This window comes from Micromys minutus (assembly GCF_963924665.1).
Source record: "Micromys minutus genome assembly, chromosome: 23".
In the NCBI taxonomy this organism is placed as follows: Eukaryota; Metazoa; Chordata; class Mammalia; order Rodentia; family Muridae; genus Micromys; species Micromys minutus.
The window spans coordinates 12,819,444-12,843,165 of NC_137958.1; the positions used below are offsets into that span (position 1 = coordinate 12,819,444).

General features: G+C 42.6%; 1 protein-coding gene across 1 annotated transcript in view; it reads left to right on the forward strand.

Annotated features, from left to right (window-relative positions):
• RELN (reelin) overlaps nucleotides 1-23,722 on the forward strand; it is a gene marked incomplete at its 5' end in the record, with an annotated part of 413,261 nt that overhangs the window by 385,302 nt on the left and 4,237 nt on the right. Inside the window, 11 exons of the mRNA XM_080936108.1 lie at nucleotides 883-1,060; nucleotides 2,736-2,911; nucleotides 3,043-3,158; nucleotides 4,488-4,730; nucleotides 5,279-5,454; nucleotides 8,873-8,946; nucleotides 10,648-10,809; nucleotides 11,887-12,044; nucleotides 14,688-14,907; nucleotides 16,964-17,161; nucleotides 17,781-17,879. Of these exons, the coding sequence (XP_080792234.1) occupies nucleotides 883-1,060; nucleotides 2,736-2,911; nucleotides 3,043-3,158; nucleotides 4,488-4,730; nucleotides 5,279-5,454; nucleotides 8,873-8,946; nucleotides 10,648-10,809; nucleotides 11,887-12,044; nucleotides 14,688-14,907; nucleotides 16,964-17,161; nucleotides 17,781-17,879 (1,800 nt within the window). The remainder of the gene's footprint in view (nucleotides 1-882; nucleotides 1,061-2,735; nucleotides 2,912-3,042; nucleotides 3,159-4,487; nucleotides 4,731-5,278; nucleotides 5,455-8,872; nucleotides 8,947-10,647; nucleotides 10,810-11,886; nucleotides 12,045-14,687; nucleotides 14,908-16,963; nucleotides 17,162-17,780; nucleotides 17,880-23,722) is intronic.

The following is a 23,722-nucleotide window of genomic DNA, read 5'->3' on the forward strand; positions in this document are numbered from 1 at the left end:
AAACGCCTGCATAGATAAGGTGGCAAATAAACACTTTAATGTGGTACATACCCACTGTGAAATTTAATGCAGCTACCATGAAAAATGAAACTGTGACGCCTGCAAGGAAAGTGGTGCAGCTGGAAATCATGACGACAAGCGAACTAAGCCAAGCACTGCAAGCTTTGTTTCATCTGCAGAACCTAGATTTAAAACTTGCCCTGTGTGCACAGGTGGAAGAGGGATTGCAAAACCAGAAAGGAGACCAAGAGAGGGGAGGGAGAGATTTCAAGGAAAGTGTAGAATATGGAAGGTAATGGAATTCAGGTGACAGAGATGCAGGAATTGGAAGTAACCAGAAGAAGACAAGGAACCAGCCAGAGGAGAGAGAGATCATGGGGGAGGGGAACCAGCCAGAGGAGGAAGAGCATGGGGGAGGGGAACCAGCCAGAGGGGAGAGAGAGAGAGATCATGGGGGAGGAGTGCTGGGGAGAGAGATGAATGCAAATGAATGGGGACAAAGTGTAAGTTGGACACTTTGTATACAACCCTAAAATTCAATTTTAAAACAAGAAACAGAAATCTGACTTATGATTCTCCATTGCACTAGAAGATAATTCTGTGTTTGAAACAGTCTCACCGGTTTTTATTTGTTTTGCAAATTTCTACAGAAGTGTGTAGAAAGCAGCTACACAGTTTCGTTACTAGAAACTGGAAGTTGGAAGTGGTCAGAATACATTTTTATTAACTTACTTCATTCACAGAGATAACTGAAGTGGTTTTTTTTTTTTCTCATAAACAGTGTGTGTGGGCGTGTATGTGTGTGTGTGTGTGTGTGTGTGTGATAAAATTACTCTGAATAAAGTTAACTTTTGGTTTTCATTCCTTTGCTTTTGCCAACAGTCCTGTAAGGTTTAGGTTCTACCAGAAATATTCAGATGTGCAGTGGGCAATTGACAATTTCTACCTTGGCCCTGGATGTTTGGACAACTGTGGTGGCCACGGAGACTGCCTAAGGGAACAGTGCATCTGTGACCCAGGGTACTCAGGCCCAAACTGCTACTTAACTCACACCCTGAAGGTACTGTTGAGCTGTTCCCTTACAGACTAGATTTTATGTGTGAGAGTAACAGTCTGTAGCAAAGTTAAGTGTCTCTGTCCCTGCCTGTCTGTCTCTACCTTTCCCTCCTACAGCTCCTTCCTCAACTGTCTCACGATCCTGTGAACACCAGGCTGACCTCAGATTCATAGAGATGCCTGACTATTTCTCTAATGCTGGGATTAAAGGCATGTGCCACTATGTCCAGCATTTTTCTTTAAAAAAAAAAAAATTCAGTTTAAAGTCAGTATTTGTCTTTTTTAAAATAGACCTTACTTTTACAATTGATACAAAGGAGGATGATACTTTCCTATCAAATGAAGCAAATATTACAGACAGCCCCCAAAACAAATGTTCAACCATGCTGAAACACTGCTCGAACTTTTTTCCAGAAAGTTCTATGGTCTGACTTATTAAAAAACTGAAATGTGGCTGAGTCGTTTTTGACACGTTCGTTGCTCAGTATGTAGTCACTGTGGCTTCTGAACACAGATGGTACACATGTGTTTTGTTTCTGTAAATAAACAGGGACATACATCATTTCAATAGTGGAAAAATGTCCCAGCTGAAACATTAGAACTGCCCGAGATCATGGCTCCCACCTACAATCCTGGACTTTTCAGCGAGTTCCAGGGCAGCCTAAACAGGAAATCTTAAATTTAAAAAAAAAAAAAGAAAAAAGAACAGGTAACTGAAGCCTAGCAAATATTGACAATAAATAAAATTTGAAGCTATAGCTCAGTTGTAAAGAAAAGGCCTGAGACCTCATGTGAACATTCAGATGTCATTAGTATTTCTCAGAGAGGAGATTCTGAGTCTGCATTGTGGCCGCTAATTTAGTCTTCTAATGAGAGCATGTGAGGTTAGCCACGCATTTCCTCTGGCTCATGTTCTTACATATGAACATTCATTTATGAAAAATTGTACTCATTTTCTCACCATTAATGAAGTCGAGCCAGACGGCCTTGTGTTTGCATGCCTTTAATTATGGGGTCGATTGTGCTCTGTTTGAAGAAATGAGACTTATTTAGCCACACAGGATAGAGCTCTCTTATAGAACTGGGGAACATACAGAAAAACATTGAGGCACATAAATACTGTTTCTATTGCAACTGCAAGTCTGTGTTCTCTAAACATAAGATAAAATTATATCACTTCCCTTCTCTGGATAATATAAATTCTCTGGGAATTAAGGGCTATAAAAAATAGTATTTCTGTGTTTGGTTTTAGTTATTATGTTTCTAGGATAGCTGAATTATTTCATTTCCTTGGAGAGAAGAAAGGACTTTCTCTCGATTCTTTCTAGGTATTATTTAATTACTCTGATTTTGTATGGATTAGGATTATATCAAAAAGATACTGATGTTTTGACCTTGAATCTGCACTTTGATGTGTGTTAGAATAGAAGCCAACCTTTTTACATCTTAAAAGATAAGAATCTAATTACTACATTTCACGTAAGCAGTTTAAATTATCTTCAGTATATGGTAAAAAGTAGTTATGAGCATAACCTATTGTCTTTCAAACATACCTTTCCAAAAACACTGAAATCAGTTCTGTTACTTCTGAGTCTAAACAATTGTGTTGGGTAAAATACCGTCGTTTCTGCCAGAAACCATCATCTTTAACTGCATTGCCCCCCCCCCCGCCCCCACAGACTTTCCTGAAAGAGCGCTTTGACAGCGAAGAGATCAAGCCCGACTTGTGGATGTCCTTAGAAGGTGGGAGCACCTGTACGGAATGCGGGATCCTGGCCGAGAACACAGCACTCTATTTCGGGGGCTCCACTGTGAGACAAGCTATTACTCAAGACTTAGATCTGAGAGGCGCAAAGTAAGTCACGGCTTTCTCACGCCCGTCATGGTGGCACAGTTGGCACCAGTTGGCACTCTGGACTCCCCGGACCTGAGTGACATCTTTGCTCTGATCCGTCATTCTGAGAGGGAATGTTTGCTTGTCTTTAGATTCCTGCAGTACTGGGGACGCATCGGCAGTGAGAACAACATGACGTCTTGCCATCGGCCGGTCTGCCGGAAGGAAGGCGTGCTGCTGGACTACTCCAAGGATGGAGGCACGTTTGGTGGGCGGCATAGGCTTAGGAGCGCATCCTCCTAAGAGATCCCATTAGAAAGAAAAGGATTTTAATAGGATTTGTATTTTTATGTACTCTTTGAAATTCATGTATATGGGGTATCTTTATCACATCCACAACCCACTCTCTTCCCCTCCAGCTCCCCCCCCCAGGTTCTCTCTCCACATTTCTCCCAGCATCATGTCCTCTTTTAAAAAAAAAAATGGTAAAAGCATGAGAAAAAAAATTTTAAGGTTTTCTGAGTAAAATGTGATTTCAAAAGAATCTTAAGCCCAACAACATGGTATGCACCTTGAATTCCAGCTTTTGGGGGGAAGAGGCAGGTAGAAGTCTGTGAGTCTACATAGTAAGTTCTAGAACAGCAAGAAGTACATAGTAAGATCTTGTCTCGAAAAAAAAATCCAAAATATCCTGAATTCATAAAGCTATGTTAATAAAATTCTGTTGTATTATTTTGTATTATTAATATAATTAACATATTAATATATAACCAACTCCCAGGCCATTAATACAGTGGAATATTCAGGGGGAAAATGCTTTAAGGGCTGAGAGCGCAGATTGCCAGAGAACCAAGGTGTGGTCTTCAGCACCACATAATGGCTCATAGGCATCTATACATAGTTCCAGCTCCAGGGAGTCTCTTAGGCATCAGACACCCAAGTGGTGAACATTCATACATGCAAGCAGAACACTCATACACACAAAACAAAGATAAGTAATTTAACGAGATCATTGCTGTAAAAACAATGCCAATGGAAAACACTTAAAAAGATTTCTTTTCAAAAGAATGTTTTAGCAGCCAGACAACATTCTGAATACCTAGCTAACAGATGAGCCAGAACTTTCTCAGCCTAGTCATGTTTTGTAAGCATTTCTCCCACAGTCCTATCAATCAATAAGGCCAACTCATCATACCAAATAATTACAAATTGCATAGAATTATAATAGCTGTATTTTTAGGTCTAGAATCTACTGGTCTAGATACTAGCATATGTTCTTCTTGAAAAATAAAGCCTCTAAAGAATCTAGAGATAAATTGAAATTGAAATTAAATTTTTTTAATTAATTAAAATTAATTTTAAAATAATTGAAATTAAGATTATGTAATTTTACTCCGATATGTTTACTTTAACCAAGAATACCCTCACATTGTGATCAGCTTTGAACTGAAGCCATGATTACAAATGTTGGCACTTAAAGTCCCTAGACTAGGTTTTCACTGCCTAGGTAAAGTGTTCTTAGGAAGCATACAGAACTTGCGATTGCTGCTGGTTTGTTTTTCCCGGTGCCGGGGAGTTGATTAGTTTGTTTCTATAGGAATCACTTGGACTTTGCTTCATGAGATGGATTTCCAGAAATACATTTCTGTGAGGCACGATTACATCCTCCTCCCTGAGGGGGCCCTCACCAACACAACTCGACTTCGTTGGTGGCAGCCTTTTGTGATCAGCAATGGGCTCGTGGTTTCCGGGGTGGAGCGTGCGCAGTGGGCATTGGACAACATTCTGATTGGTGGAGCAGAAATCAATCCAAGCCAGCTGGTGGACACTTTCGATGATGGTAAGAAACGAGCTCAAACAGCATTCGCCCTGTCAGCAGTGAGTGGACGCATCCGATGAATATCCCACAGCCAGCACCTTGCAGGGTCTAGTCCGGGCGGCTCAACGTCTGTGAGCTGTTCTTGGCCCCCGGAGTTGATAACTCTTCAGTGTTTATCACTCGCTGAACTGTTAGTTGAGAAGTTAAGGAACATCGCTAAATAAAAACTTTGTATTGTAATTCATAATCAGGATACCTAGACCATTTTAGTTCTTCCAGTAATTTCTGTTCCATAGAACCCATCCTGCAGATGCCTAGGAAGAAGCATTTCTATTTCTATCCAAAAAAAAAAAAAAAAAAACAGTTTCCAGTTTCCTTTTTATAGCAAAGTGATCATTCTAGCAGGCCTTCAGTAGTATTACCCTAAGCTTGGGCTCTCCCTTGGTATTTATATTTTAAAACAGTTATGCAAAATAAAAGCTAGCCTTGGTAGTAAACAGGAAAGTAATTTAACTTTGAACTGTCTTAGTTGAAGAAAATAACTTACGGCGTTGTTTCCCACTTAACAGAAGGCTCTTCCCATGAAGAAAACTGGAGTTTTTACCCTAACGCAGTGAGGACCGCAGGATTCTGTGGCAATCCATCCTTCCACCTCTACTGGCCAAATAAAAAGAAGGACAAGACCCACAACGCTCTCTCCTCCCGGGAGCTCATTATACAGCCAGGATACATGATGCAATTTAAAGTAAGGGGAAGTCATACAGAAACCTCTATGTGGGCTGTGGGAAAGGGGATTTGTTCTGATACCCAGTGACTGACGTCACCCATTAAAAGATACTGTAACTTGTGATGACCTTTGACAAAGGGTCTCTTCAAATATGGTTATTTGAGCATAGATAAAAATCTGTGGAGATGTGAAGATGCAGAAGAAAATGTTACAGCTCATATATATTCATCTGCCAAAATGAAAGGCTTCAGTCTGTGCCTCGAACCCACACCCGCTTCCCTCTGCCTGAACTTCATCCCTCCATTTGCTTCCTTTCCTATTCTTCAGTCTATTTTCCAATGTTTCTTTGTCTCCAGCTCCACAAACCGGCCCATTGGCACAGTTGTAGCTCCCAGAGCCTCACAGAGGTAGAGCATCTCTTACCCTGCTCAGTAGGACATAGTGAGCAATTAGTAGACGCTCAGAGATCGATAAAGCCACGGCAACTGCTCTCTTGCTGATACCTGACCAACCCTTCTAGAAGTATTACAGAAATGTGTTTCATTATTAGCTCATTTTTAAATGCCCATGGTTTAAAAGCCAGGCTGGACACTTTAGGACAGACAATGGAGTGCGTCTACCATTTTCTCTGGCTCTGTGTTAGACTCCCTTCAGAGATGAGCCAGCATTCTTCATGCTTATACTCCCTTAAGACAGTGTTCGGCTTTTGCTATTCAGAAGCTGATCACAGTCATACTTAAGAGTCCTTCCACACCAACTTCCAAGTTATGTCCTTTGAAAGTGAAAGTTCTCTCTCCTGGTCCCACTGAGGGCTGTATCATCTCCTCCGTGGATGGCTCTGCGAACTCAGAACTGAAGGACACTAATGTTTTCCTCCAGCCAAATTAATTTATTTAGAATAAAGGGAAGGGGATGGAGAGGTGGGTCGGCAGGTTAGAATGCTTGCTGCTCATCTAAGAGACCTGTGCTTAGTTCCCAACACCTTTGTCAGGCAGCTCATACCTGGCTGTAACTCTGGCTCCAGGGCATCTGAGATCTCTACCCTCCCCCCAATCCCATTCATATACATGCAAATTAAAAATAATTTTAATAGAGGTAAATTTGTCCCCTGAAATTTAGATTACCATAGACTCGACCCCACCTGAGTCAGCATCCACTCGGATCCCTTCTTCTCTCCGGTACTTTCTAAGTATTCAGCTCTGTTGCCCTTCTCTGCAACTGTGGAAGATTAATATCTACCTTTCCCTCCTCCCCCTCCTCCCCCCTCCCTCTCCCCTCCTTCTCCCCCTCCCTCTCCCCTCCTCCCCCTTCCCTCTCCCCTCCTCCCCTTCCTCCCCCTTCCCTCTCCCCTCCTTCCCCTTCCTCTCCCACTTCTCCCCCTTCCCTTTCCTCCTCTTTCCTCTCCCCCTCCTCCCCCTCCCTCTCCCTCTCCTCCCCTCCCTCTCCCTCTCCCTCTCCTCCCCTCCCTCTCCCTCTCCCTTCCTCTCCCTCTCCCTTCCTCTCCCTCTCCCTCTCCTCTCCCTTCCCTCTCCTCTCCCTTCCCTCTCCTCTCCCTTCCTCTCTCCCTCCTCCACCTCCCTTTCCTCCTCCTTCCTCTCCCCCTCCTCCCCCTCCCTCTCCCCCTCCTCTCCTCCCTCTCCCTCTCCTCTCCCTCTCCTCTCCCTTCCCTCTCCTCTCCCTTCCCTCTCCTCTCCCTTCCTCTCTCCCTCCTCCACCTCCCTTTCTACCTCCTCCCCCTCCCTCTCCTCCCCCTTCCTCTCCCCCTCCCTCTCCCCCTCCTCCCTCCCCCTTTCTCTTCCTTCTCTCTTGTTCTTTGATCTCCTTGGTATCTATTTCTGGGCCCTTTTTGTAATTTTTCTCCCCTCTACCTCCAAACATCCACTGCATCCCAGCGTCTCTTCCCCCACTGCATCCGGTCACTCAGATTCCATGCCGTCTCCCGGCTCATGTCACACCTTGAAAAGCAACTCTCAGGTGTGGGTATCTAACCTTGACCGTTCACTAACAACTCAATTTTATATTAGTATTTTAAGTTACATTAGTGGTTTACTGATTTGAGGTGTGTGCATGCATCTGTGTGTCACACGTGCCATGGCTGACCACGTGAGGTCAAAGGACAATTTGAGTCAGCTCTCTCCGCACACCATGTGGACCCCAGGAATCGAACTTAGGTCACATCAGGCTTGACCACAGCTCCTTTATCACCAGCCCACTAAGTCCATTTTAGTAGTTTCTACACGTGTCTGACTTGCTCTCAGTATGTCTCATGGTAAACTCAGTAGCTTCCCTCCGACACCAGCTCTTCCTGACGGCTCCTGTTGATCAGCCCACCTTTCACAGTAAACAGCTTTAAATTTCTTAAAGTCACCTGTGAGCAGTGCCTGTGCCCTTTAATTCTTCTGCATGTCCCTCCCCTCCTCAGATCTTCTCCACACCGTCACATCCATTTGTGTCAACCAATACAAATTCCCATCAAGTTCCCTCTTGGCTCTCGGTTTCTCTCCACTCCCACCTAACGGTGATGCCAGAATCAGATGAGCATTATTGTCTGGCCCCTCCAGCCTTCAGGGGTTTTCTGCTTGTGTGTATCACAGCCTGGGTATGTGTGTCTCTGGCTTCATCCCACAGGATTCCATTCCCTCTCCACTTGCATCCAGCCTCAGCTTCCTGCCACCTCTGCCTCCGAGACGCTCCCCATCCTCCAGGGTCAGCTGACATGCACCTAATGATGAGTTAATTTTCAACCCATTCAGTCAGCTGCAATCTCACTATTCCTCAGTTATTTATGTGTCTTTTAGATGCCCACTAACATTATTGGACTATACTTCTTATTCTAACCTTGAATTATAATTGTCTCATTTATGAGTGTTATGCCTGAAATGTTTGTCACTAACTTGTCCCCATACCAGCAGTGAATAGCACTTGCTAAATAAATCAACAATTAGAACTTATATTTGAGTCCCCAAATTTTATGGCATCCATGCATTATTAAGGTTCAAACATTTCATTGCAGATAATACTGAAAAGGAGAATCAGCCATAGAATGACTATTCAAGTAATCATTTAATTTTATTTTTCACTTCCAAAGAAAAGCTTAATAGCAGAGAAGTGCTGTGTAAAACCAGTGAACGTGTTTTGCATTAGATACTTTCGATTTCCTTCCATAAATTCTTCTCATAATATAGTTATCCAATTTAGCTTATCCAAATTCATGTAATGTGGCATATTAGTTAAATTAGCAGAGATAATACCTCAGAATCTTTCATTCTCAGCTCTGAGGAGTGAATTCTCCATGCACTGGCAGGATCCTTGGAAAACATCCTCTGAATAATTGATTGCCCATTAGAGTCTTGGTGTTGAGATCCAGGATTTCTGATTAGTTCTATTGAATATCATTTAGCCTGGCCCAGACTCTGATTGCTCTTGTTTGTTTTAGATTGTGGTGGGTTGTGAAGCCACTTCCTGTGGTGACCTTCATTCCGTCATGCTGGAGTACACTAAGGATGCAAGGTTAGTGAAGTCAGTCTACGTTTCTGCCCAGCCTGAAAATGGAATTCAAATGTGGGTCTAAGTTTAAGGTAACTGCTTGCAAAGAAGCAGTTCTGCGTATGGGAAGCAGAAGTTTTCAGGAGATTGGGGTACACCTATGGCACACCTGTAACCCCAGGACTGGGCAGACTGGGACTACCAACAGTACCTGGCCAGCTCTGGGAATATTCATGAGATTCCTTAGCATAAAATTTGCACATAACTATTGGCTTCATACAGCTCGAAGTGTTTAATAGGCAGATGATCTGAATGTGCTTTAACTGCTGATCTGACTCCTCACACACATCAGCAGTGGTGGATGGAGCCTCACGTGGGGCGTTGCCCTTGTTGATAGCTGTCTAACACCATCACTATGAAAACTTAATTATGTTATGTTAAGTCAATCAGTTCTGTGTGTGTTTGCAATGAGAAGTTAGTTAAACCCATATACATACTGTCATTTTTTTCTGTTGTCTGGGAACACATTTACATATTGATGTAGTTTTAAAGATTAACACGCATCTAATGAGAAATTATTGTTTTCTTTTCGGTTTGAAGTTAGTTATGCTATGAGAATTTCATACGTATACACAAGGTATTTTGTCGTATCCATTCACACTCTTCCGTGCAGGACTTATCCTACAGCCCTTACTCATTCATCTTCTTTTGTTCCTCTCACAGCCCCATTCCTCTAAGAGCTGTTCCTATGAGCATGAGTGTAGGGCTAGCCACTGGGTGCGGGTGACCCACAAGAGGGTTGGGGTTTTTGTTTTGGTGTGATCTTTCCTTAATATTTTAAATGTTTTTAATTGAAATGGAGTTATATCAAGGTCTCCCCTCCTGTTCCTCTCCCCACCCCTAACCTTTTAATCTCCCTCAAACCCCTCCAGTGAGATTTTTTTATAGGGGATAGCTTTTTATTTTGTATAGAATTTATATTTTTAATTGAAATATAATTACAGCATTTCTCCCTTCCATTTCCTCTCTTCTACTCCCTCTCAAATTCACGGCCTCTTTCTCTTTAGCTGTTATTATTACATGCATGTATAAATGTGTAGATATAAATGTAAATACATAAAATAAAAAAAGATAAATAAAAATGCATAGATCTATTTCTTTAACTGTTATTATTACATGCATGTATAAATGGATAGATCTAGTTCTTTAACTGTTATTGTTATATACATGAATGTAATAATACATTCTTACACACATTTATATCTTCATGTGCAAACATACATATGAGTTCATTTAATGTTACTTGTAGGTATCTAACTCCAGGGTTATATTTTAAATTCTTTTCAGTGATTCAATGGTCTATAATTATATGTAATTTTTAAAGGATGGAATTCTAAATGAATATCTCTAAAGAGAGGTAGCTCGAGCAAAGGCTGGGCACGGAAGAACACTGGCCGCTCTTTAAAGGACACCGACTCAGTTCCCAGAGCGCAGTGGCTCACACCTGTCTGTAATTCCAGTCCCAGTCGGATTGCCTCTTCGGCCTGTGCAGGAACTGCACACACGTAGCGCCCATGCATACATGCAAGCAAACATTCCAACACATGAAACAGAAAAAAATATTTTTTAAAAAAGAAAATTGACATAAAATGATGTAATCCTATCCCAAAGCGTTGCCTGACTTATTAATTGCATAGTCCTGACTTGTAATCTTTTTGTTCACAGGTCCGATTCCTGGCAGCTCGTGCAGACCCAGTGCCTCCCTTCCTCTTCCAACAGCATTGGCTGCTCCCCCTTCCAGTTCCACGAAGCCACCATTTATAATGCTGTCAACAGCTCAAGCTGGAAAAGAGTCACCATCCAGCTGCCGGACCACGTCTCTTCAAGGTGGGTTGTCTGCAGAGGTAAGCCTAGTAGGACTGTCAGACAGCCTCTCCGGCAGTGAGCCTCAGCAGAGATAAGCTTAGTAGGACAATCAGACTGCCTCCTCAGCCTTCCTACAGCTTTAATACAGTTCCTCATGTGTGGTGACCCCCCAACCACAAAATTATTTTTGTTGCCACCTCATAACTAATTTTGCTATTGTTGTAAATTGTAATATAAATGCCTGTGTTTTCTGACAGTCTTAGGCAACCCCTGTGAAAGTGTCACTTGACCCCATAGGGGGTCACAACCCACATAGCATAAACCTCTACTCTACACAGCCATGCAGAAAGATGTGAACAGGATTTTGACTGCAGCCTGAGGACCCTTTCTTCTTCTTGCCATCCCATGTCCCAAAAAAAGATGGGAACATATTTGTAAATCACTCACAGATCCTAGATTTTCTTTTAACCACGTATCATACCTGTGCAGCATTTACTGAAACATCCTGAATGTTAGATTCTACACAGAGACTCAAGTTGGGGCTAATTCTGCCCTAGCGTTCCATCCTGCTGAAGGCTGTGTTGCTCATGTGGACATGCAGACCGCCTGGGTTGTCAGGTTACAGAAAGCTGAGATAAATAAGATACTGTATGGTTTCCCTGAAAGATTTAGAGAATTATGTTTCTTTAATGATATATACATATATATATATTATACACACACACATACATACATATGCATACATATGTGTATATATACACACACACATGGGTGCACACATACAGGGACATAGAATTACTATAGACTGGAATAGGGAATTCTCATAAAAAATTGAAGAGAAGGAATAACACTCAGGCCTTCCCATACACTGCATACAAACACACACATGCATGACAAACACACACATGTGTGGGTACATAGGCAAAGGAAGAGAAAACCTTAGAGAAAGCTTTCAGAAAGGCGCATGAGGACTCACACCCGAGGTCTGGAAGAGTGATTTGAGTAGAAACCTGAGATCTGTCCTCAGTTCCCCATTCCCACAGGCAGAGGCTAGACAGGAACGCCCGTTGACTCTGTTCTTCCCCTTGGGTTTCCCAGTGCCACGCAGTTCCGCTGGATTCAGAAGGGAGAAGAAACTGAGAAGCAAAGCTGGGCCATTGACCACGTATACATTGGAGAGGCTTGCCCCAAGCTCTGCAGCGGCCATGGCTACTGCACCACGGGGGCTATCTGCATCTGTGATGAAAGCTTCCAAGGTCTGAACCCCGGGCTGTTCGTGAAACAGGACACTGTGGGCTCCTTATGTTACATACAGGACACTAGGGAGTGGACGGGAAAGCCAGGCTGAGGGGCAGACACAGTGGCTGACACAGTCTTTGACCTCTCGGTTATTATCTTTGGAACGAATTCTCAGTCTTGAGCTATATTCCTGAAAGCATTTTAAATTACTTTTCTTGGGATGTCTACAGAACACTGGCTCTCCTTATGATATTTACATATATGCTCCTCTTCCTCCTCCCTCCCAAATAGTTCCCCTCCTGCTTCCTGAAACTCATTTTTAAAAGAAGTCTGAGGAGTTGGGAGGATGACTCAGACAGTAAAGCAACTTGGCTTGCAAGCTCAAGGACCTGAGTTCGATCCCACAATCCACATAAAAATGCCAGGCTTGGTGTCACACACGTACACTGTAAGCACTGGGGACACAGAGACAGGAGGTTCCTTAGGGCTCACTTGGCTGCTAGTCTAGACTAGTTGATGAGCCCCAGTTAGAAACTAACTCAAAGGAGGTGGATGACAGTGACATCTGAGGTTGTCCCCTGCCCACTGTATAGACTCATACAAGTGCCTACATATACTCAAAGTCACCTCACATCTACGCATTAAAAAAAAAAAGGCTAAAATCAACTTGATAGATTCTGTACATGATGATTTACATTTGTAAGATAAATCCACACAGGATACTCTGTAGTTCCCTGTGCTCCCTGCCTTTCACAAGAGCTTCCTGTCCCAGCCACACCCAACTCTCATTTCCTCCCCTGGGCCTTGTCTTCATCAGCATTTGAATGCATCCAGCTTTCATCCCCCACGGATGTAGCTGGGGGCCTGAGTGCTCAACCTCTCAGGTCACTGTGCCACGGGGAGAGGGGAGGGGGGAGGGGGTGTTGGGGGAAAACAGGCTCCATCATACAACCATGTTCATTGCTACTGCTTGGGCTTCTAGGGGCCAAACGTGTGGGACAGTATCTGGTCAGACTCTGGAATGGTGGGAAAAAACCCTCCAGACAGACCTGCTCTCCTTTTGCTCAGACTTAACAGGCTCCAAACTCTACCATCAAGCACTCCCCATTCCTTCCTCATAGCTTAGTAATTAAAGCTGAGAAATTGCTGAGCTTTACAATGCTCCGATTGCACTGTTTGCTTAGACTGTATCCATTTTTTTTTTTTTTGAGTCAGCCATGTAAGTGACCGGTGGTTAAGGTTCCCACTTGATAAATAAGTAATTTATTTAAGCTCCTATTTGCTTTATGCTGCCCATTTTTATCCAGCCTTCAGATGATTTTTAATAGGCAGATAGATGATCTGAATGTGCTCCAGCTGCTGTCCTGACTCCACACACATCAGCAGTGGTGGATGGAGCCTCACAAGTTGCCCCTGTTGATAGCTGTCTAACACCATCACTATGAAAACTTAATTATGTGATGTTAAGTCAATCAGTTCTGTGTATGTTTGCAATGAGAAGTTACTTAAACCCATTCTTATACATGCTGTATAATTTTGGCTTAGAGGTTACGTACTTGTTATAAAAGCACAGAGTGGATAGATATAACCAGGTCCTAGATTTTTCTTCCCAATCAACATTGCCAGTTCTCCCAGCTGAGAGATTATCTGAAGAAGATAAAAATTATACAGCTTCCCCCAAGAACATAATGCTAGAATCTACATGTTGGAACTCTATCGGGAGATCTATTTAGATTTCTTGCTTGGTGCTATGTCTTTGCCTCCAGATGAAATGGATACGATGAATGTAGCCGCCTACACATCTCTGATGTCAAAAGTTACTTAGCCACCTCCTGTTCCCCTGTTATCACTGCTGCCAAGACCAGCCGAGTCTGCCTGGCTATTAGCTGAAGAGTTTTAACTTTGGGCAAATTAATGAATCAAATGTCTCACTAGAAGGCCTGGCTGACTCATCCCTGTTCCAACAGAAGTGGGACTTTTTATTTTGAATCATGGAGGGCATTTAGTAAACGTGTATAGTTCGGATCAAGAAAAAATGGAAGGATGCACACATTCACTAGCTTAGTGTCTGACATACCAGTCTCACCTTGGTGCCTGCCGAGAGACATGTCCCATGTGTTTATTATTCAGTTATTAATTTATCCCAGCATCCTTGCTGATTATTGAAAAGGTACCCAGAGTTGTGTTAGATGCTGGAATCCAACAAGGGATTAAGACAGACTGTTCTCAGGACTCATTAAGTAAAAAGCAGGATGTAGAACAAGAACACCGAATTTCTGCAAAATTCATACTGGGCAAAAAAAAAGAAATTAGATTGGCCTCCTAGACCAGGGAGAAAGCTCCCTGCTGAGACCCATCACTGGTAAACACACAAGCCTGGCCAGATGCTGTAAGCATTTAAACAACAGATTGGCCCAAGCAGTGAATACGTTCACATGCACGTAATTAAGCATTGACTCAAAGGTAATAGGATTTGTCTCAACATAAGCCAATAAATACCTGAATACAAGAGAAATGATTGCTTCTGGGAGCGAGCCTGCCTGGTACTTCAGTGTTCTTGCCTAAGTCTGGCTCAAACCTGAAATTGAATATTGTTCTTATTCTCGGAGGATTGTGTTTACTCCAGCTGATTTCAGCCTCTGTGATTGTCCCTCCCCCAGGTGATGACTGCTCTGTCTTCAGTCACGAGCTTCCTAGTTACATTAAAGACAATTTTGAGTCAGCAAGAGTCACTGAAGCCAACTGGGAAACAATTCAGGGTGGCGTCATCGGAAGTGGCTGTGGGCAGCTGGCGCCCTATGCCCACGGAGACTCCCTCTACTTTAATGGTTGTCAGATAAGGCAAGCAGCCACCAAGCCGCTGGATCTCACTCGAGCAAGGTGAGCAAACCCTGCGCGGTATTCACGACTCAGAACCGATCACAAGCCCAGGTCTGATCATGGTCTTCATACAGCATTATCCACTCAACGAGGGAACCTGAATACCGAAGAGCCATCGCATGTTTTAACAACTCAGAACTATCACTGTGTAAAATCACCGTAGGTTGGCGTTCTTATTTCTTCCCACACATACTAGCTACATCGATAACATAAAGCCAGCCACGGCAGAGGTGTAAATTAATATATGAAAAAGTTTATAAAGGCAAGCTGCTATGTTTAGCCCCTATAAGTTTAACAAATAGGCATAAAGGATGATGAGATTTTTACTATTAATGCAGAAGAGAGTGAGCAAAATCATATACCATATATTATGTCCGCGATGAGCAAGACCCCAGCAGGGTTGACTTTCTTCCCCGTTTCCAATCCCCAGCCATTCAGCCAGAGTAATGATGTGGAGGCTTAAAGGGACCCCAAAACCCTGGACTCGCATAGCCACTGAATGGTGGCAAGAATTCAGGAACCACATGGGCACCTGAGGGCTAGATACACAGGAACAGGATGTGGTGGCTAACCTGAAACCTTTCCTTTGGCAAATACTCCTATTTTCTGAGGCAGAAGAGCATATTTTTGTGGTTTTCAGTATAATGAACTGTAAAAATATAATAAAAGCAATTCCTGTGTGGGAACCATGGAAATGCTAGAATTGTACCCATCACACTCCCATTGTTTTCTTGCCAAAAAGATACAATTAATCTAGAGTCAGGCTTCCTTGTCCCCTTGTACTAGTCAGTGAACAGTTGCACATATATGCACACGTGCACACACAAAGAGCTGAGTCCTCTAAGCATGAAGATGTTATATAAATAATGTATACTCCCTATTTGCCCTACATGTAACCACCCTGTTACCACTGGTAACCTTATGGGGAGATGTTCCTATGTTTAAAATCCGTGTCTGCAGGGCTGAGGAGTTGGCTCAGCGGGTAAAGAGTCTGTCATGCAAGCATGTAGCCTGAGTTTAGATGCCCAGGAACACCTATAAAGAGCCAACTGTAGAGATGCAGCTATAATCCTCAAACCAGAAGGCAGAGACAAAAGGTCACAGGCCCTTTGCTAGATAGCCAGTCTAACTGAATCAGTCAATCCCAGGTTCATTGAGAGACCCTGTGTCAAGATGGTGTGGTGGAAAAGCTCCCGAAGATAGCTGTCATTAACCTCTGGCCTCCACACACATATCTGCACACGCACATGCACACGCGCACACACCCATATAGGTGCATGCAAACACACACCACCCAGGTATACACACGCAAGCACACACAAAGAGCTGTGTCCTCTCAGCATGAGGATGTCTGTGGAATGTGAGGAGGCATCTATCGGAAGGACGGACATGAGCCTAAACGGGCATGCTCCGGCTTTTCCTCATCTGATCTCCATAAAACCTTTCATGAAATACATGTGATGATTTGCCCTGGTCCAGACGCCGTTTAGCTTGGAGCCATTTGTAAAGAAGCACACTGTACACATGTTGTGTGTGTGTTCTGTGTCCTCGGCTGCTTGGCCTGTATTACTGTTTAGAGAGCAAGGGGGAAATATTCTAAACAAATCTCCAGCATCATGAAAAAGGGGCACATCTTTGAAAGAGCTGTTCTTTCTTACCGGTGTGTGCTGTACAGTCAGCCCTTAGTAAACAGGGGAAGTTAGTTCCAGGGTGTCCATCGATGCTCACCTCTCTCTGATGTAGTACTTGCATTTGGCCTTTGCTAATGCTTCTGAGTGATTTAGATCATGGCTTATGGTGTCAAGTACAATGTATACACTATGCAGATGGGTGATACCCTATATTACTTGAGGAATAACAAAGTAGGTACCGGCTGTATTCATTCAGTAGCAGGGTTTTATTCTAGAATATCTTCTGTGTGCAATTGGTTGACTTTCAGATGTGGAACCTACAGAGGACCCGACTGTATTGTGACCCCAAGAACTATGGCCTTTAGGGAAAATGTTTTTCAGCTTTCATCTGAAGTTGTATTTCCCTGTATTTGTTTTTTCCTCAGCAAAATTATGTTTGTCTTGCAAATTGGGAGCACCTCGCAGACAGAGAGTTGCAACAGCGACCTCAGCGGCCCCCACGCCGTGGACAAAGCGGTGCTGCTTCAGTACAGCGTCAACAATGGCATCACCTGGCACGTCATCGCTCAGCACCAGCCCAAGGACTTTACACAAGCCCAGCGGGTGTCTTACAACGTCCCCCTGTAAGCGGTAACTCTGAGCACGGCATGGAAGCTGGGTGGTTATTCAATGCTGTGAACCTAGGCAGCGGCAGAGCCCAGACAGCCCAGACCCCGTCAATGCTGTGTTGCTGTTTTCCGTAGGTGCAGAGGCAGATACCTAAGCAAGGCAGAAGGGCAAGGGGGGGAGGGGCGGAGAACTCAATGCAAAGACACTGTGCATGTGTCTCTTCCTTTAAACAGTCCTTCAATCCTTTAGAGAACAGCCAGCAGCCGTGAGTTTCTATTTGGAGCAAGTGTTTGGTAACCTGGAGACCACACATTCACATCACCTTGTTCATCCAGCTTCCAGCCCAGGGTCTGTCACAGGAAGCATTTCATGCTTGTTGATAAACACATTGCTCTCCCAAAAACTGTTTGAACAAGGGGAATGGAGGAAGATAGGCCTCTACTACCTGCCTTTAAGTCCCAAATTTCATACTAGGCACTAGGCAGATCCGGATCCTATGAGCAACGTTTTCTTGTCTTGGGTTAGCCTATTAAAGCCTCTGAAATCTGGAGTTCGCCTACCAGAAGAAAGGTCCTCCTTCACAGAAAAGGTTTCTGAAACATTCAACCTCTGTGTCCTTCTGTTTGTCACCAGGGAAGCACGAATGAAAGGAGTTTTACTGCGCTGGTGGCAACCGCGCCACAATGGAACAGGTCATGATCAATGGGCTTTGGACCATGTGGAGGTCGTCCTGTGAGTATCTGCTACCTAGCGTCCTGCGTCCATGTTAGAAAGGTTTGAAGTTCCTTTTACCCTATGCTCCTAATTTAGGAAGAAGTAGGCGTGATGAAGAAGATCCTCATAGGGCCACGTGGCTAACACTCTTTCAGCAGCTGTAGGCTACTGCTTCAAGTCAACAGTCAAGTATAACAAAGCCCTGAATGTAGTTTAGTGGGCTTTGGAAAGCTTTGATTAGTAAAATGTTTATATATATAAGGGTTGGCAGGAATGATCAAATTTAATAAAACAGAAGTCTTTGGGGAAATGGGAAGTGACGTCTTATGCTTGATCTGGGTTGCCTTACAAAATAAAATGGCCTCCTAAAAGAATCATCTGTGCTGGTCTATATGCAGTGTCATGGTGGTTGAGCCCATGGTGAAGACCCATGGCATCCTACAGTTAAGGATTTGGTTGTAACTAGAATAGAGACTCTGTGGTTTGCCACTGCTCCTGACCAGTCCCATGACCCAGTAAGTGCAGGGTGTCCCCCCTCCCTCATTTGTTTGTCCCATGTGAAAGTGAGGTCACCACTCTCCTCTGGCTGGGTTGACTATTCCCTTGCAAAGAGATGACTTGCTTTTTCTCTAACAATCTAGTTCCTGTAAAACTGGAATGCTTATGTCTCGGCGGGTTCGAACTGGTGGCTCCAAGTGGTTGTCAAGGAGAGGCGAATCTTCTCGGTAGATAGGTTCAAATGTTCATTCTGTTTACCAGATCCGAGATGAAATCAGTCGCGTGGCTGATTTCAGTCATTTTTAAAGCAAATTTCGATCATTAATTGGTAGGAGAACTACCAGATTTGTTTTCTTTTTCTCATGGCCATGAGCTGAATTCTGCAGTCTTGAGCTAGCCCTTGTCCCAGCTGTCACTGAGGCACCTGCTTGCATGGCATCCATATCAATCCCAACTCCAAGAGCAACCTGGTCCCTCACAAGCTCCCACTGTGCGCTCTGCTGCTTTTGGACCACTTGCTGGGCTCTGCCTCCACAGGACAAACAAAAAAAAAAAAAAATTAAGTTTAAAGGAACAGTCAGACCCTTGAATTTAAACATGAGGCTGGTGTTTTACTTAGACATTAGTTTCCTCCAAGTACATTATTCCAGAAAAGTAGAATAGCTTGGGCTCTCAAAGATTGTAAACATATACATAAATATATGTATATAGTGAGGACATAGAGAAATATCCAAGCAGACCAGAATTCAATCCTAGAGTCATTGTGCTCTGACCTCTCTCCTTAGAGCAGAGAGACCCCATCTGACTGAAGCTCAGAATCCCTGGGGAAGCTGGCCTTCCTCTGAAGGGTTAGCCTTGTCTGCACTGGGAACCAAGCACCACCTTGATAGGCACCTCGGGTGCTTCTTGTGAAGTAACCCAGAATCATCAATCGCATCTTCTTTCAATCCTTCTGCCAAGACAACTCGAATAAACAAAGCATTACCAGCTCCCCTGGAAACCTCAAAAGTTGCCCATACTTAACAGAAAGCAGGATACTAATTCTGTCCTGGCAGCATACAAGACTCCTCAGCATAGCCTACATATGGATAGATACTTCCCACTCCCACCCAGACAAGCCACCACTATCATCTAGAATATACCATGTCAGTATGACATAACCCCTTCACAACTGGGAAACAATGACTCAGTTCCCTGCTGACCTGCTACCTCAGGGGCTTTCAGAGTTCTATCTGGAAGCCTTCCTACCTGCCCCCAAGAGAACCTTCTGGAATACCTGGTGTTGGTATTAATTTTTGTAAGCAACTACCAGCATCATGATACTGTCATAAGACTCAAAACTTATTACATTCTGAAACTGTATTACAAGACTTCGTTTTTATTCAATCCCTAGAGTTTGAAGATGTAAAGAATTTCTCATTTGCCAGGTATCTCCTGCTCTGACCCTGCCTCATAGTCTCAAAGCTTCGGGACACTAAGCCTTTGAACAGGGACAGGCCAGCACTCCTGTGCTGCTACATAGCTTGTTTGTCTCCACGTCATCTTTCAGTGGATTCTTCAGATCTTAAGTACACATAATTTTAGAAAACAAATGATATCCCTTTAGTGATATCTTAAAAGATGTTAAAATCATAGGAGGATTTTATTTCCTTTGCTCTAGAAAAAGTATATACTTCACAGAGCTCAAGTCAATAAATGAATTTTAATATGTATTCTTAAAGAATTCTATTTTAGAATTGCATATTTTGGTATTTTTGCTCTGTTATTAAGATATAATGTTTTTATGCCACTAACACAGTTCAAAGTATTTCCTTTTTGTAAGAATTACAAGTTTTAAGACAGTCATTTTTATGTACTTGGTAGCTTTGCAATACAGTTTATTCATTTGATGAATATATAATAGAAAGTTTCAGATAATTCAAGAAAATAAACTGTAACAACCCGGTTGTCCTTCACCTGTGTCGGATGCACAGAATCTAGCTGAAGTTCATGTTATTTCATAAACACTACAATTTTTGCTATGGAAAATGCATATATTTAAGAAGTAGACTAAAATCGTCCATAAAGCCCGACTAGTGGAATGTATTTTCTTACTTAGCTGCACTTCCCTATCAGACCCTTTAGCTGTATGAGCTAGTGACAGTCACCTCTTCACCACTGAGTGAACCTGAGGCACACATGGGGGATACAGATCCAACCTGCTCGAACATGCAGACAGCACAGTTAGCATGCTTTTGCAACCTACGTTTCAGTGAAAGAACTTTTACAGCTTATTTTCCTTTCCAAGTGAGAGTTGCTTTGATCAAGCCTTGATGTCATACTTCTACTTTTGTATATATGTACCAAGAACACACGCTAAAACCCCAGAACAAAAAGCTGGGATCATGGCATCTCACACTGAGTAGTGTCCACACTGCCCATATTAAACAAGGACATACAAGTTTGGTAAGGACAAATTCAATGCCTTTGGAAAATGTTTCCAGGTATAGGGGAACTTCGAAATGAACATGACATATAATATATTCTTATTGTTTTAATTCCAAAGGACTATCTATGGAAATATTTGAGCATCCTAAACATAAAAAATGACCAGCCTCAAACTATAAAGATAGAAATGTCCCTTTTTGCATTTAACAAGCAAAGTCCTTGCACTTATTTGAGACTGTAATACTCTCTTGTTTGCCAGTGGAACCTGCACATGGAAGCCTCTGCCGTGGCTCCCCTCCCCAACCCCTCTACTCTGTCTACACTGAACTGGCAGATTAGGTTTTTCTTTTTTTCCCAGCCTCACTGGTTCACAAAAAGACTTCATTCCATAAAGTCCAAATGATATAGCATAACACAGTCATTGCCAGCCAGGAGAATCCTAATTTCTCTGAGCTCACTTGCTAGCATAGGCTGTTTCTCAATGTTTGTGAAGACACCTGGGCAGATCCCTCACAAGATCCGTGCTGGGAGGGTGCTTCTTAGGGTGCAAGAGAATCTGTTGTCTCAGCCCCTTCGGTTGGGCGCTCACGCTTCTCTCCTAAGAACCTCCCTCACCCAAACGTGCGTTCCATTCACACATCACATCCGTGTGCGTGTCTCAGTCACAGCCTGTCATGTGGATAGTGAATTGGGCTGATTTTTGCATGTGTACCTTGAAAGCAAATCACTCAGTAAAAAGTTAGCCATTGTGAGCTGATTTAATAACAAGCAAATTGTCACCCCATTTATTGAAAACTGAAAACTAATATGTTGCTACCTTTGCTTTGAACACATTTATCAGATTTTAATATAAGTTCCATCATGATCCATCCCCTTTTGCTATTCATCATCAAGATACCGTCACAGTTTTGGCACAAATGATTTATGAAGATGAGCTTATTACGTTGCTCGCAAAGCATTTTTTTCCTGTATTAAATTTGACTGTCTTATCTGATGTAGAAGACTTCTCCATTTTTAAAGCCCATCCCTAATCTCATCAGGTGTTAACAGTACAGAAAATGTAAATAATTGAAAATGCAGATAAAATTTACAACAGAAATTAAATGATTAATATTTATACTTTAAATGTAACATTTATGCCAAATGTAGTGTTATAGCTATATGTACCTTGACATATGGATATGAGCAAATATTGCATGTTTCATTACATTAAGAAGTTAAGCATATCTCTATATTGGGGGTAGAAGGATAAGAAATAACATGTTGAATTTTTATTTTCAAAAGAGATGAAAAATCCTATATTGCGCCTAAGCCCGGTCAGACTTTTATGAGTAATCACAGTGCTGCATGCGTTGAGAAGCATTTTTTAACTTGTATTATATTTCATTATTTGCTGTCACTGGTTTTCTACTAGAGTAAGGTAAGTCATCCTCACTACATTGGGAAAACTAGTTTTACCAAAGCCAGCTGAGAATTTCTGTAGAAGACCTATCTCAAGTAAAAATTTTCTAGAAAAGTGGCTGTGGATGATACTGAGAAACATCCAGGAAAGTTAACCACATTGGCCAAAGACTGGGATATTGGCTACATCAGCACAGGCTGGAGGGTGTGGAAATTGGCATTCCCTCATTGGGCAAGCATGCCTGGCTTCATATTAGACACTACTAAAGCTCTCACAGTTAATAAACTCTTTATGAGGAAGTAGGATGTAAATGTCTGCAAAAGATCTCAAGTCTGCAGCTAATGTCTTTCAGAAGACTTGTTGGGCAGAGGAAATTCGTGAGGGTACCTACACTTACCAATTTTAATTTAATAATTGATAGAGAGGTGGTTTTCTCTTAACACCTATAAATTCTGGATCCTGACTGTTGATAAAATGGGCCACCTTCCATTTCTCCTCTGGTTCAGCTTCAATACCTGAGAGTAAGATGGTCCAAAGTAAACGTGCATTTGGTGTTAGGGTTTTTCATTTAATCCTGACAGCGTGTGTCAAACATAATCTTCAGTTCCAGTTAGCAGAAGAGAAATCTGAAAGTCTGGGTGCTTGCAGCATTTGCTGCTCCGTTTGCTGATGTAAACAATGCCCAAAAGCACATGACCTTGAAATCAGGGGCAGAGCTTAGTCTGTGCTCTGGGGTCAGTTTGAATCATGGTGTCTTATCCACAGTCACCTGAGATTCTCTGAAAAGTACAGCTACAGTCACTGGATTATTATTTCTGCCTTCAGATAAGTCATTGTATCACCCATTGAAAGATATTGAATTACTGACCAATAAGATGCCTAAATTTCTATGAGCTCAGATTCTTTTAATCCTGACCTTTTCCATGTCCTTTAGAATCCATTTTTCAAAGTCAGATTAAATTTATTTTCATAATAATAAATGAGCTAATACCACAACTCCAGTAAAAAGTGCTGGTTCGCAGGAAGACAGACTCATGAATTCCTGAAAGATCTCACAATCCCGGTACTTTCTGTGCCAAGTCAGGGATGCATTTTCTAATTCCATACGTCATCTAAGTCTTCAAAACTCCCTGCGACAGTGGGAGTTTCAGTCAGAATTTACTGGAACCTGCCCCTTGCTCTCCCTTCTTTAAATGGATTGCACTTGAAATGTTACTTAAATTACTACCTACAACCAAAGCAGCCCAGCTTCCCCAGTGCTAATGTGCCTCCAGACAAACATCACTGCTCGTATTGAACTTACACTAAAAATTACTTCCCCTGGTAGTTGCAATGAAAAAATGAATCTCAAGAACTCAGTTGCACCTACTGTAACACTGTCTACACCAGACCTCTCTCTACATGCATCGAAAGCAAAAATACACCCCCCCACAAAATGGACCAATACAAGACTTTTAATGTATTTAAAACTCCTAAGATTAAAACTCCTCAAATACACACAGTCCTGTAAACTAGACATTTTAGAAGACAGAGT